Source organism: Trematomus bernacchii, unplaced genomic scaffold (assembly GCF_902827165.1).
Source record: "Trematomus bernacchii unplaced genomic scaffold, fTreBer1.1, whole genome shotgun sequence".
In the NCBI taxonomy this organism is placed as follows: domain Eukaryota; kingdom Metazoa; phylum Chordata; class Actinopteri; order Perciformes; family Nototheniidae; genus Trematomus; species Trematomus bernacchii.
The window spans coordinates 16,742,846-16,758,486 of record NW_022988043.1 but is presented as its reverse complement, the minus strand read 5'-3'; the positions used below and the strand labels follow the sequence as shown (position 1 = coordinate 16,758,486).

General features: G+C 41.4%; 1 protein-coding gene across 4 annotated transcripts in view; it reads right to left on the bottom strand.

Moving 5' to 3' along the window:
* Window positions 1-843: 843 nt before the first annotated feature.
* kank1a (KN motif and ankyrin repeat domains 1a) overlaps window positions 844-15,641 on the bottom strand; it is a 51,152-nt gene continuing 36,354 nt past the window's right edge. For all 4 annotated transcript variants that reach the window (XM_034117527.1, XM_034117526.1, XM_034117528.1 and 1 more), the window contains 10 exons: window positions 11,872-14,523; window positions 9,866-10,003; window positions 7,879-7,987; window positions 7,394-7,621; window positions 6,740-6,827; window positions 6,130-6,349; window positions 4,279-4,421; window positions 2,853-3,053; window positions 2,067-2,165; window positions 844-1,751 (listed from right to left, as the gene is read on the bottom strand). In XM_034117527.1, coding sequence (XP_033973418.1) covers window positions 1,689-1,751; window positions 2,067-2,165; window positions 2,853-3,053; window positions 4,279-4,421; window positions 6,130-6,349; window positions 6,740-6,827; window positions 7,394-7,621; window positions 7,879-7,987; window positions 9,866-10,003; window positions 11,872-14,523 — 3,941 coding nt within the window. In that variant the 3' untranslated portion in view covers window positions 844-1,688. The remainder of the gene's footprint in view (window positions 1,752-2,066; window positions 2,166-2,852; window positions 3,054-4,278; window positions 4,422-6,129; window positions 6,350-6,739; window positions 6,828-7,393; window positions 7,622-7,878; window positions 7,988-9,865; window positions 10,004-11,871; window positions 14,524-15,641) is intronic.

Here is a 15,641-nt window from a genome sequence, read left to right as displayed (position 1 = left end):
AGATCCCGGGCATTGCTGCACCTGCTTGCTGCTCATGGCTGCCGGATCAAAAGTGCCAACTGCTCAATCTGGTCAAAAACAGTCCAACTTTAGCTACTATGTTTGAGTATGTCCCAGACTCGGGTGGTTAAAGATGTGCACTGGAGCCACTGGTGACAGGAGGATGGAGCCTCTATCCAACCGCCCCGCTGTAACATGTGGGAGGGAACACGCTGAGCTGGGAGAAGATTGGTATCACCGAAGACAAGTGACTGAAGTGACTTTCAAACTGTGAAGTTTTTTTTTTTCTCAAACAGTGTAAACTTTACATTTTTTGGCAACATTTGTGTATACACTGCTGGCTAGCTTGTGAATCCTCCTAAATTAATATAATACAGCTTTGTCTTTTTGCTGATGAGGATATTTCGCATTAGCCTACATTTTAGAATCTGCAAAATGTTCAAACTAGTATAAGTTGTGGGATTTATGAAAACAAATCTTAACTTTTCTGTGCCAACAGTTTTCTCTCAGGATTTTATAAAAATGTAGTAGGCCTATGTACTGTATGAATGTTATAAAAAGTTGTAGATGTTATTCTTGTCTTCTGAATGTGCAAATCAATTGTTGATTTATGTTATTTTGAATGATTATGTTCTTCTAATAGTTTACATTTGTATTTTGGGCATTGTCTTTTTACAATTGTAAAATGTTATGTTTTATATCCGTTTGACGTTTGTGATCTGTAATATTTTTTTTAAAAGGCTGTGGCGAAGGAAACATGATCCATCCTGCAGCTTAATGTTTCTTAAATTAAATTAAATGTTTACTTAAGTAAGATGTGTGGGTAATCAATGAAAATACAGATTTATATTCTTTAATTGATGTTTATTGTTATATTGCGTAGTCTCAGGCACTTTCTCATTGAAGGATGAAAGTCAGTACCTTGATGAATACTAGAGGACAGACAGCTTATATTACATGAGACAGACGGAAAGAAAGTGGACAAAAAAGGAGTAATAACTAAACTCTAATAACCACTGTATGTACAATGAAATACATATATCTGCATTAAAAACTATACTTTGATAAATATATAACTTCATGGGTCGTTAAGCAGTAATAGGAAATATTCAAAATACTGTGATTCTTCTTTTTAAATAGATACAAAGGATTTGTATAAAAGTACAATTTCTCCAGTCTACGACGCATCGATGCATTGATCCGCACGAGTTGTACACACACTGCAGAGAGCCGAGCGCACATGTCTGAGGCCGGGATGTCGAGGTGAGCAATATATACAGGAAATATTTCCTCTAACATGTGGTTGGATTTTTCGGTGTACTCTAATGCAAAAAAAAAAAAAAATCACAAATGTTTGGTGCTCTTGAATGATCAACATAGAGCCTTAAAAATAAAGAGAAAGTTGTCAAATTGCAAAAAATATAAAGTACATAAAAAATGGCAATTAGTGGTTGAATCTGTGTCCGTGTTGGTTAGCTGATTATTACAGGCGGATCCGGATGGGACTTGAGGCACCAGCTGGTTACATTCATATTCAAAGGGCACTTTGGGCTAGTCAGTGTGCACATAAATAACAAATATTTCCAGACATCTAATTGGTTGGTGCTTGGGATTGTGTCCCTCGTCAGCTGTGGGTAAGGCAGCGTGATCCAATAGCAGCGCAGGGTTTGTTCTGAGAGGCGGGGCACTTAATCGAACATGCTCCTCCGAGTGGGACTGGGTGAGGTCTTTCTGCCAAGTCTAGGGGTCCCCTGGAACACAAGAGGTGCAAAAGGTTAATGTGACAGCTGACATGTAAACACACACTAAATTACAAGAACAGAGGTTGTTAAGGCCAAAATAAGTAGAACTTTTTTCTGCCGTTTATGTAGCTTTCTGTTGGATGCTTTGCTATAGGCTAAGCCCCAGAAACATCCAGAACATAGCAAAAGAAGAAAATGCACAGACACCACCGTGCACTTGCAGTGGGTCATTTTCTGTGATTAACAGTGAAAAAAAAAGATATTTTCTGTAAAGAACCCTACTCATTGCATCTTAAAAAGAGTGAGTGCATGATGAGGACTTACAGGGGACTGGGCTTTGGAGAAGTTGACATGTGCATACAGCAGTACTGCAATGTCCTTGTGTCCTGCTTCCAGAGCGATTGACAGGGCATTACTCTCATCCTGAAGAGTAAACAAAGAATGAAATATGAGTGAAAAAACAAACAAAGTTGCATTATTCAGAACTAAAGTCCTTCCAATATATACAAAGGGTATGCATGCAGTTACCAGCACATTCTATGCATGATTTCTAAAATATTTCTGTTTATGTGGAGTTTACCTTTAACTTAAGGAGCCATATTATGCTCATTTTCAAGTTTCATATTTGTATGTTGTGTCTCTACTGTGACATGTTTACATGTAATGCTTTAATGTTCAAAAAGCTCTTTATTTTTCTCATACTGCAGCACCTCTTTTCACCCTCTGTCTGAAACCAGAGTCCAGTCTGCTCTGATTGGTTAGCTGGCCAGCTCTGTTGTGATTGGTCAACCGCTAAGCCTATCACGTACAATGTGTTGGAGCACTAGCCTATATTAGCACAACTGTTACATAGTGATGTCACTATGTATGAAAATAAACAAAGAATTCCAATGCTGATGGGTAGTTTGATTGAGAAAACAAAGCATCATATTTGATATGCTCTTTTTGTGTTTTCAGTGCATACAAAGTTTTTAAATTAACTAAAGTTATTAAATGAATGTAGTGGGGTAAAACAATTAGCAGTTGATAAGATATAGAAACAAAATAATCAAGTACACATTTGAGTACCTTACTTTGGTACAGTATTTGAGTAAATGTAGTGTTACTTACGCCGTCGCTCAGGGTGGCGTCACAGCCGGGCTGAGCCAGCAGCAGTTTGACGATCTCCACGTGTCCGTGCTCGCTGGCGCACATCAGCGCCGTGGAGCCCTCGTCGTCCTGTATGTTGACGTCGGCCCCGTGAGCCAGCAGGGCCCGAACCATGTCCATCCTGCCGTGACTGACCGCCAGCATCAGCCCCGTCTGCCCAGCCTGAAGAGGGGACAGGTCAGATTAGATTCAACCTTATAGTCACTGCACAGAGTACAAGTACTGGGACAACGAAATGCATCTAACCAGAAGAGCAAGCAGTAAAGTGTAGTGTAAAGGAATGATACAAGTATATAAATATGACAGATCTTAAAATCTCAATTATAGAGTATGAACAGTAGTGTAAATAATGGATAGGTTAAATATTTACACTCCAATGAAATATAAATTACATTTATTGTATTATTTCTGTTGGTTATTCATTCCATTTTTGCCTTATTTGATTTGCTTCATCGCAGATTATGTAGATTCACATTGTAACAGTCACTGTATTGTTTATTAGGTTGAGTATGTGAAACAAATAACACAAAAATAGGTTGCTGCCCTAGAACATATGTCATTAAAATGAATAATCTGGCAGGAAGAGGTTTATCACACTGTATGTGATTTGAAATAAAGCTAGCAGGAAATCTTCTTCCTGATCTTATATTAATAATACAAACTGTGTCTTACCATCAATATCAGCAATCAAAACATCACACATGTAGTAGTCTAACATTCATGAATGTCACAAATCCTAACAGTTACTTTCCTTCACCACTTGGTGTCATCAAAGTACTATTTTGCAACTTCAGGATAAAATCTGAATCCCCCTACTCAGGAACAATATATAGAGATAATGAAGGAAACTTACATCATAGAAAAAAACAGTAGTCTTTGTCACATGGAAATGACAAAGACTACTGAAAAGAATCAAACGGAGGGAATCGATAGACGGCTCAAACAAAAAAAATGAAATGTTGATTTCTGTACTCTTGATTGTGTGACATGTTGATCTATTAGGTTTTTTATGTTTGTGAATCTCAATAAAAACTTAAGTAGAGGAAAGAAAATACAATGAGTAAAGCCATAAGGTAACTGATCAAAGCAAAAATAAAAGAATACTTAAGTCTTCAACTGAGAATGATCTGCATGATCTGACTTTCAGTCTATTGGATTTTCTAGTTATTCACAAAAACTGCTGGTTTTTTCCTTTTAAAAACACCTGTATACGCTGCTGGTTTCTCACTGTTAATTTCTGCTTCCTGTTAGCTTTAACCGGCTTAGTTTATAAACAAAAGAGTGCCTGATTTGCCCTCACAACCTTAATTTCCCTACTCATTGAAACCTGAACCCTGTGTTTGTGCCCTGCTGCTGCCTTCTGACCTCCGACCTCTCCGTTACTGACCTGGCTGGCCCGAGCGTTTACATCGCCCTTGCTGAAGAGCTCATCCACGATACGCATGTCCTTGGGCGACTCCACTGCGGCCAGCGCGGCCAGCATGATGGGCGTGTACCCTGCATTGTTCTGCTGGTTCACGTTGCACACATCTGAAACACACACAAACATGTTTAAAATCACTCTGGAGTAGCTTGGGGGGAGTACTGCTTTTTCCAGTGCGGGTGGTCCTTGTACACTTGTACGCTACGTCTCCTGTATGATCGACTTGTCGCTGCCTGTCACTCAACAACACAGTAATGCACGAGGACGTGTGTCGGGACCATGATGCATTGTCTGAACCCTAAAAGAACTCATCTGCAAAAAGAGACAGGACATCAGAGCCATCCGATGGGAGGTGAGGCGGGTATGAGAGGGGCTGCCCTGCCTGCTGAGGGGAGGAGGGGTTTAAGGAACTGGGAGGACAAAGGCTACAATGGGACCTGGGGGGTGGACTGGCTGTCACAGAGCACAGCGAGACAAAAGGCAGAGGACACAAAAGGCTTTTAAAACAGCGAGTGGCCGGGACCTCATCACACTCTATTGAGCCTTCAGGGAGATGGCTGAGTGGCAGAGGAAGTATTCAGGGACTTGAGTCAAGGCACTAAAGGCAAAAACTTTTATTTTTTCATGAGATTTTAAGGTATTTTGCAGTCATAACATGTCTTCTTTCAGGATAGGGGAAAGAAAACTTCCAAAATAACAATTGTAGGTGTCAAGTATGATAACTTTGTCTATATGCCTCCGTACATTTCTGATTAATTCTCCAGAAGCAATGGATAATGCCTTTGATCAGCTGGTGATATTCAGTGTCTTTGAGTTAAGTGTGGTGATTAAAACAAAAGTGTCCCTTTGTTACTTCTTTTCAGATGACATTTACTTGACGCTATGTAGACGTCTACTAGCATTTGCCGAGGTACAGTTTACTACTTTAAAATGGAAAAGCTGCATCCAATATCCCATACTTACACGCGGCGTATATGTACACTAAAACAGTATGTGAGATTTTTTCATAGGTTTGAAACCTTAAAACTCAAAAGTATGCAAATGGCTGCACGCATTAAGATCAAACAATAATGCGATAGTGAAGATAACATTCATAAAAGACAAACCAAGCATAATATTTATTTTAGATATTTTTTTGGTTTGAAGAAGCTTTTTGTTCTACCTTTTCAAAGCTCAATTAGTTTGCAGGGGATTCTGTTGTTATTATAGAGTTTATAGTTTTCTGTTGAAATTATTGAAATAAATATAAAAAATAGAAAGGAAAAAAAAGCAACAACCAAGGCTAGATACAACACATAGTATAGAAAACCCTCAAAACTCAAGAGGTTCCTCATGCTTGCTGTGCTGTTCTGCAGATGCTTGTAGAGCTCAGCTGAGGGAAGCTTAGGTAATCTGCAATGTTGACTATTAGTGAGAAACGGGCAAAGAGAGAGGAGAAGTGTTGCGAAATGTCTTTCAGTATCATTGTTACTGTTGGCTTTCTGCAGTCACATGATATGTTGAAGGTAAAAAGGAAGGGAGAGAAGTGTGGAGAGCTCAGGAACATAAAAGCTTACTGTCGTCTGATGATGTTGTCGGGGAGGAAAAACTAAACTCTTGATGCATTTTAAGAAAAACAAAGATAATCTCAGGGTTGGATGGATTAGGGAGGCTTTTAGGAAGACAGGTCAGGGTTTCCTTTCAACTAATTACTCAGCACAAAACAGGGAATCAACACAAGCAAAGTTGAATTGACCTTGCCCATAGTTTATTTTTACAATAAGCATCCATGCTAACTTGCTAGACTTATCTCCAGTTTACAGATTCATCTCTCACCTGCATCCAGCAGCTTTTTCACCACCAGGAAGTTGGAGTGCGACACGCTGTAGTGTAGCGCCGTGTTGCCGTTTCCGTCGGCCATGTTGACGATGTGACGCAGCACGGCAGGCGAGATGGCCTCGAAGGCCCCCAGGTAGTCCTCCACCATGGCTGACATCGCAGCCTTCTGGCTGGACACACGAAACCACTCGTGCTGCACCGTGTTCAGACAGGCTCTCTGAGGATGCAATCATTTTTATTAACAATGACGGTAAAATATGAAGGTTGCCCGTCATTTTGACAGGATACAACTCTAACTGGCCTGATCTGAATCCTGTGTTGACATTTAAAGTGGACATTCAAAAAAATCTCTATAGAAGCATTAAATATAAAACTTTTTTTTAAGATTGACATTCTATACAGCCATGTTGCAGTATTAATTACCCTTCCCATAACAATGATGAACTACAAGAACAAACGTCTGATCTAGTTATCTTGCTAAAAGAAAGTTAAAACATCAGTATTAAAACCCCAAAAAGCATAATAGGGCCCCTTTTTTAAATATCATTAAATGTTATTCTTCAGCTTCATGTAGGGTACTGAAATACGCAAAAGAAAACCTGCTCACCAGATCTTTACTGCTCACAGCTTTGGGGTCACTGTGGTGAGTTTTGAGAACGTTGCTCGCAGCCAGCAGTTTCTCACTTAGCTCATACCTTTGGAGTAACAAGTCACAATTAAAACACTCAAATATCGTCAATACCATTTCATTCACACCTTATATAACTAATAATAATAATAACTGATGCAAATGAAAAAAAGTCCCACATTAATATGACAGAAAAAGTACAGCTGCAGCTGGTTTCATCAAATCATGTAGCAGTTGTAAGGTTGAACTTATGAATGATCATTTATTGATCTTTACTACTGTGTGTGAGCTGACGCATGTCCAGCTCTGGACAGTTTAGTTTTTATTCTGTTCCAATGATGTAGTAATCAGAAGTTTACTTCCTAGCTTCACTAAACTCCTATATTATAAATACAGAAATATTCTTCTTATTTAGGATCTCTCTTTTTTTTAATCATTGTCTGATATAATAACCAAAATAATGAATACAGTTTGATGATAAAAACACACTTAAACACTCAGTTAGTATCCAGTCCCGCAGCTTGTTGTGAGAATATATTCCTTCAATTCTTGAAAATCAAAGCAAAACAAAGCTTTCTTAACTTTGAAACAATCAAAAACTGTTCATTTTAGAGAAATTGTTCTTCAACCCACCTCTCTCTCAACTCCTGCTTCTCTGAACTTTCCTCTTCCTCCTTTTGCTTCTTCACGTCCTCTGCTCCCTCGGGTTGAAACTCCTCCCTGGTGCTCTTTCCCTCCACGTTCTGAAATCCCTCCGGCTTTTCTCCAAACTCTTTCTCCTCATCCTCATCCTCTTCCTCTTCCGAACCTGAGGAGCTGCTGTCCTCTGAGCTGGAGTCGTCACTTGATGTAGTCTCATACCTGCATCGCCACAAGGGGGCGACCAAAGAGCAGACATTTATAGACTGCACAGAAAAGCACTTTGATTTCATGATGTTTGGACCTCCACTTGTATATTAACATAAACACAACAGCCTTATAAACATATAACAAAACACTTTTAGCCTCAGTTAAATACTTGAAAACACTACCAAATAACCATGTTAAAAACAGGCAGCAACAGGCCCCCAAAATGTGAAAGATAATGTACGTAAGAATGAGAGTATATTATGACTCACCCTCCGTTCACGCCGACAAACTGCAGGTTCTTCTTGGTGCCGTTGGAGTCGGGTCGGCCATCTTTCTTCTTCATGATGGATTTCAGGGTGTTTTGGCTGCAGGGCTGCCCTGAAGACGAGAGAAAAACACAACAAGATTACATTTACATCAGAAGTGGTCACAAAATGCCAAATAAATATAATATCTGGAATCTATGGATCGAGTCTGTCTTAGTTTTAGAGTCAGCTGATTATAATATGAGGACAGCTGTTGATTTAGCCAGGTGTTACATGTTAACTGCTTCTAAAAGATGAAGTGAACTTGTTCATGTCTATGGCAGATAGACGGACAGAAACTTTTTCCCTGTAAGGAACATTTTCATGTCCCAGCAGCAGTACACAAACGCAGACTGAGCTAAGAATAGTGCATATAAATATCACACCATAGAAAGAAAATGAAAGCATGCATAGAGTTTAAAATAGATGTTATGCTAAGTTATAAGTCTGAACTTTTGTTTCTTTTCCCTGCATTTTCTCTTCTTGTTTTATTGCATGTTGGACATGATAATCCTCCTTATAAAATCTCCTTCAACATGATGTGTCTCCTGCAGTTAAGAGAAGCACAAAGTAACTAACAAGCCTGCTCAGTTCATGTACAAATGGCCTGATAACGCCTGAATGATCTACTAAAGATTCTCTGACATGATCAAGAGCTTTGGCAGAGAGGGAAGTAGCAATTAAGTGTCCGTCTCACGCTTTTTCCAAAGCACTCTGTCAGCGAGGAGCTGGAAGTTGCCCCGAACCCTGAAAGTATCTCAGCCATTTTAAACACAGGCCTAAAAAAAAAAAAATACCAGCCGAGAGCCAGGAACTCTCAGCACATCTGCCAAGACTTGCCTCTGATGAAGGGGCCTCTTTTACTGCTCCAGGGGACATCTCCATGGGTGTGTGTGTGTGTGTGTGTGTGTGTGTGTGTGTGTGTGAGAGTGTGTCAACATGCATGCAGTGGCATATGTCTACAGTAGCAACATTCGGCAGGTTTCCCGTGTTTTGACAGGTGGAAGCTCGTCAGGCTGATGGTGATGTGTTGCCTGGTGTACAATGCCGAACTATCACATTTTCTCAAGTACTGTACTTTTTTGCAGTACTTGCGTAATTCCATTTCATGCTTATTAAAATTATACTCTACTACATTTCAGAGTCAAATACTATACTCCTTACTCAAATACTGTTGTTTGATAACTTTGGTTACTTTGCATCTTCAGAATATCCTTATAAATTAAATAATACGTTGGAATGTCATGAGTTAATCTACACAGCAGCATAGAAAGTAAAGAAGACCATTTAAGTGATGTAATTAATAATTATGAAGTCACTTTTTTATAATCCAGGAATGTAAAATATATGATACTAAATGAAAATAGGCTCAAAAATATATCAATTAAGCATGTTTCAAAGGACAATCAGGTTCATCATTAAGCCATTTAGTTTAGTCATGTTCCTCTTCTGGATAGAAGTTACCGGAAAAAAACCCCATCTCAATCATTACATTACATTATATGTTACTTGTTAGACGCTTTTATCCAAAGCGACTTACATACTCAATACTGTGGACAATCCCCACAGGAGCAATTTGGGGTGAAGTGTCTTGCCCAGGGACACAATGACATGCTGACTGCAGTGGGGTTTGAGCCTGTGACCATCTGATCCCCAGACCAAGGCTCTATCCACTGCGCCACACGCCTCCGAATCAAATATGATATTTTCACTTCCCCAAAGAAGAAATGCTTATTAAGTAAGCTAACAACAGCTTTACAAATTGCCCTAACCCTAACCCATTTAAGAAACAGCCTTTGTGCATGAACATCCGATTTACAAACCATAATAAAAGCCTTCATCCCTACTTTTCATTCGTTGGCTCAGTACAGCAGCACACTGGCTGCAAACATTAAACAATGAGCAGTTTGATCACAAAAATGCATCAGGAAAGGTTTCCAAACAAGCGTACCATGTAGCGCTGTAGACATCTGGAGGTCCATACGGCTCTTCTGCTCCGCTGCACTGATCTGCTGCTGTGCAGGTGTGTCTGCAGGAGTCAGGTCCGATGGAGTCTTCTCCATGTGTGACTGGAGCTGCTGACTGCTCTCTGAAAAAGGAGGAGCGGTAGACCAGTCAGTTTCCAAAAGCAAAGGTAGGACAGCACAGAAAATGTAAGGTGATTAAAAAAAGTTTCTAAACACTGCAACAGTTTTTCCTGAAATATGAACATGTAGTATTGGCAGTTTAGTATAACTTGTTATACTATACAAAAAGAATCCATACTTCAGAGAATTAATCTGTTTATCGCACCTTACTGCTATGTTTTAGGTTGAGCAAACTCCTTCATAATTTGTTAAGTAGATAATTTACTATGCATCACATTACTTCAGATCATTTTATATCTGTAGCTTTGTCGCTGTCCTGTGGGAGCTCTGTCTTCCAGCTTTTAAATTGTTAATTTTGCCTAACAAGTTGGAGAGTTTAACACTGTCTTTTAGCTTATCACAAACATTCAACAACAACAAATGTGATACAAGGTTTTTTCTCTGAACAGGAACGGTATACATTTTTTTTATTAGAAACCTACCTAAAGCTTTCAGACATATATTGAGGAATAACTTGTTTCTGAAGTCTAGTAGAGTATAATATTTAGGTTGAAATATAGAAATACATATCTGAAGTACCTCAAATCTTAACTACATTACTTGAAAATATGTCCTTACATTCCTTTTTTTTTTTTTATTTGTTTTTATAAATGGTTCCCATTTAGTTTAAGTGCAGCACTGAACACAATTAACCAAAATAATTTACGTGACCAGAAACCATGTCTGTTTAGTCATCCTACATTCCAAAACAGCCCTCATACAACACAAGACAATCACCCCGCGTTCCTGTGCCCGCCAGCATGAATGCATGTTATGCAACTCAGAAGGAGCCATGAATCAGCAACAACAGTGAGGTGTTAGAGAGGGCGGAGCGGCCTGCAAAAACAACAAGAGGCCGATTGGAGGCACGTTGACTGGTTCCCAAAAAGAAATGAGCTCATTGTTGGGTCACGTCCAAATCCCCCGCCGCATATTTCAGGGTCAGAGATAACTTAGCCTGTCCAATCCAATCAGGGTTCTCTGTAGACGGTGTGTGAACGCTCCACAAACCTCTTCCACTCCAGACTAGAGCCTCTACAGCTGAGACTGTGCTGAACTACATCCTACTTTGTCAGTACATTATCTAGACTTATGCTTATTTTCCTACGACAGCCTTGCAATACATGCCTTTATTTCATACATGAAATTAGAGCAAAACATACTGTAAGTTTTAAGGCAAAATCGGAAATTGTATTCTTATTCCATTTTTATATTATTGGAAGTATTTTATTCCATTTTAGTTTTCTATTTATTCTGATTTTATTTGCTTTAATAATGACCAGAAAACATTTCATTATTTGACTGCCTTATATATTTCTATTGGCGCTAGATTCAGCCACGTTTTGGATTTCTGAAAAAAAGGCTCCCTTTTTAATAAGGGCGTCATTAGCCAAGAAATGCAACAATAAATGGAGAAGAACACTGAGGGCTAGTTTAATGTAAACACAAGTGTATATAAATGAATAAAAACTTTGTAACTTTAGTTTCTTTACAAGAAAACTCCACAGGCAACTTTAAGTGCTTCTATATTTAAAACACTTAAGAGGTACTTAAGTGTAATAGAGATGTTTTACTCGGGAGTAATCGCTCTTTCCCGAAAACACAGTGCACATAAAGACTAAATGGATTTGTGAAGAATGCTAAACAACATTTGAGTTTCTAAGCTTACTATACATGTATAACCTAAACATGTTTAATTGTAATTAAAGAGACAAACCTATATCTATCTGGATTTCACCCAATTATCACAATAACTATTTATGTTTATGCAACACATTTGAGTATTTGGAGCCATTAGCATCCTCTGAGCCCAATGCAGTTAACCACTCACCTTCATTCGAGTTCACAGAGTCCGACTGCAGCTTGAGGATGTCCTCTGCGCTTCCATGCTTCATCACCACGTTGATGGACGAGAGCGTGCTGACCAGCTGACTGTTGATGGATCCAAACTGGGATTGGGGCTGACCAAAAGCGTCAGCAAGCTCGCTGTAGTTCTCCGCCAGCAGCATCTGTTGCTCCTGTAACAGATGCTGAACCCTCTCGATGTAATGGTCCAGTCCGGCGCCCCCCTGGGCCTGAGCTTGGGGTGGTGCAGCCTCAGTCTCCACCTCTGCAGTCTCTTTGCTGCTACTCGTGACACATTCAGCTCCCTGGGATGGGCCGCATGCAATGTTCCTCGTTTTTAATCCAACCAAGAAGTTTTCATGGATGCTAACTGGTCCAACCCCACATTCTTTGGTTTTAGTAGAGCTCGATCTGCCAACAAATGACTCCTCGTCCGTGGTGGTTCCAACAGCAACTGAGCGCATCTTTACCGTGGAGTGAACATCTTTGATTAGTCCCTCCCCGGCAGCAACTGTCCTCGTCTCATACACAGTCGTGTTGGTGTTTTTGTCACATGTGATCAACCCCATATCAGTGAAAGAGTCGGTCAGGACAGCTGTCTTTGTATTGGTGGATTTGCTCACTACTTCCGTCTCAGTATTGGTCTGCTGAGTTGCCGACTCAGGAGCGGCCATGACACCAGAGTCCACTTTGAGCAAGTAATCAGGGTCTGTTCCTTGCGACACCAGCGTCTTGATGGGACTAACGATCACATCTACTGAACAATCCCCACAGCCGACGGACCTCGACTCTTTGCTCAACTCCGTCATGGGTTTACAGAGAGCCAAGCTATCTACCGATTCCTCCGTGTTAACACCCACCTCGCAAACATTCATCTCCACGCCAACTTGCTGGTGGCAGGTCTCCACACGTCTCCCTACACATTGGTCTTTTACCTCCACAAGCTCATGCACCACCCACCGGTCCATGGGGATCTCTGGGCCTGTGGCAACACTCTGCACACTGAGTTGACAGGACACTCCTATAGTGTGGGTTTGTAGAGTTCTAGCTGTGTTTGCATTACTGAGCTCCAGATGGTCACCCACTCCCTGGCTGCGCATCTGGACTTTGGCCTCCACACAAGCGTTGTACATCTCTGGCCTGGCCATCGAACCTTTGTCCGCTTTCTTCTTGTTGGACCCACCGGCCGCTTGGAGCTCCAGTTTAAGCTTCCCCATTTCTATTTGGTGAGTACTTTCTTTCAGCTGCACCTCCAGGCGGTAGATCTTCTCCTTCAGCGATTCGATGGTCTGCTGCTGGAGCTCGATCTCCCTTTCAGCTTCACTGGTCATGCCCAGCATGGCCTCGGTCACGCCAACAGCAGCACTGCGCATTTCCTGCGGCTCCGTTGATACTCCGACATCCTGGAAACAATGTGCATTTGTCCTCCGACTGAGAGGAAGGTTGTTCATATTTTCATCAGTAACTATGCCAATGGACTTCTGCTGGGCCTTGCTTTGCTTGAGCTTATGAGGCTGAATTTCAGTTACATTATTGTCCAGGATTGTCTTCTCCAGAGCTTGGACCTCAGAAGCCAGACGTCTGAACTCCTCCAGCCGCTGAGCGCTTTGTTCCTGGGCTTCAGGCTCCATGATGTGCAACTCCGTTTCCTTTTGGATGAGTCCCGGGTTCTCCATTTGGTCAGCGCTGCCTACACTGTAGGAGCGCTTGCGAAAGCCACCAGGACCTGGATTTTTGGACTGAGCAGCCAATTGTCTTTTCTCTTCCTGAAGAACAGCAATCTTAACCTGTAAGATAGGAATGGTTTTAACCTGCTCCTCTAGCTCCTTTAGCTTCTTTAAGGCCACAACCATCTGCTCCCGGATTTGTTGTAGGTGTAATGGGCTGACGTTTGTCACAGGCGTGGCCATGCCGGAGCTCATGGGGCTGTGGCGAATGGAGCTGCCCATGGATTGCGTGTAGTAGTTATTATAATCTCCACTGGGGAAGTTTCCGTTGATGGGGAGAGGATGATGGGTGCTGGGAGAGATTTGGCTTGTGGCAATGGAGCCTGAGTAAGAGGAAAGCGAGCTGTTGGATCCCATGCCACCGAAGCTGGCGAGACGGCGGCGCGGCATCGGAGGATCGCTGTGCGGCTGCATGAGCAGACGCTCCTGCTCAAGACGAAATCGCGTCTCCATGAGGGTTTTTTCCACCTGGGGGTTGTGACGAGGGGCAAACCTTGGCGAAGGAGGTGGCAGTAACAGCTTCTGATCTGTGATGCCTAAATAAGATTGCTGCAGGGGGACTTCACAAGTTGCTCTGGAGAAGGTTGGGGTGAGCGGTGCAGTGACCTGGGGCCTGGAGTTGAAGAAGACTGGGGACTGCTTGCCGTCGCTGTTGGACGAGGAAAGGGAGTCCGTGGAGGTCCATTCAGCCTGGGTGCTGCCCCCACCAGTGCTGCCCCGAGGCACCGCCAAGGGTTTGGCCACTTTCGGCTTCCTCTGGATACTCAGCTTCCTAATGGTGTTGCCCCTCTCAATGTCATCGACATATTTGAGGAAGTCAAGGTCTAGCTGATAACCATAGGGAGTTTCAACATAGTAGGGGGCCACAGAGTCCTTCTCGGTCTCTGTGCTTGGGCATCTTTGTCCTCTTTCTGAAAGAGAGCAAAAGGCCAACAAATTAGTAGATTGTTCAGATTTTTGTGTTTTTGGAAAACAAAACATCTCTATCTTTAAAAAAAAAAAACATCACAAGAATTTCAAAAGGATGCAGTGTTTGCACTGAAACAACTCGTGTGTCAGGCCAAAGCGTTTCCTCGGCCACTAACAATTGCCATAATTTCACAGTGCAAGCACAAACACGTCTGAAGTTATTCACATCCCTGCTTTAAAAGCATGAGTGATAATCATTTTGGCAAGGGGGTGCTTTAAGTCAGCCCAAAACTATGTGAGATGCAACTATGTGAAGCAAACACCAAACAGCAAGTAGAGTAGTAAACTTCAAAAAAACTAAAACAAATGTTGGTTTTCCTTTTGTAATTTAGTCTGATGAGGTTTGTAGAAAGCTTACGACATTTTGAGTGTTGTTTACAAAGCTTATATAAGAGAAGAGCCTAAGTGGTCAGCTGAACAGACAATGTCAATACTTTGGGGTCCAAAATCCATCCAACTGTGTCAACAACATTAGAGCTTTTACAGACACATATTAACTATATAACTTTAAACGTTCAAATGTTTAGCACACGCTCAAGACAGAAGTAAAAATAAATTACAATTGATTTCTTTAGTTCATACACTTTGTACAGATCTGACAAAGCAGCTTAAAGTCCAAACTCCACCGCACTCCCCGTCAGATAAAGTCTAAAGTGCCAGTCAGCTTTCCAGGCCATTAACAGACTCCACTACATTCACACTGGACTGGCTAAATGCAGCGTCTTGTTCTTGGTATGCCTGGAACTCTCACTGACTAAAGCAAACACAGGCTGGAAATAAACAGCCCGGCTCTTTCTCTCCAGTGGGCTACTTCTTGTCCTTGTCAATCCATTCCATTCAACTAAAACAGAGATAGTGAATTACAAGCCTTAAGCCTGCTGCTAAAACCCCAATGCCTTGTTGTTCAAACTGTACTCACCTCAGACAAGCAGAACTCTCTCCTTTTTTTTTTAACTTGTCCTTCTTCTTCACTCCTCCTCTCTGGACAAGATTTAACAGAACTGCTGTTTCTTCTCACTCTGTGCACTCTCTCAATGCTCTCTCCATAAAGGGGGAGAAA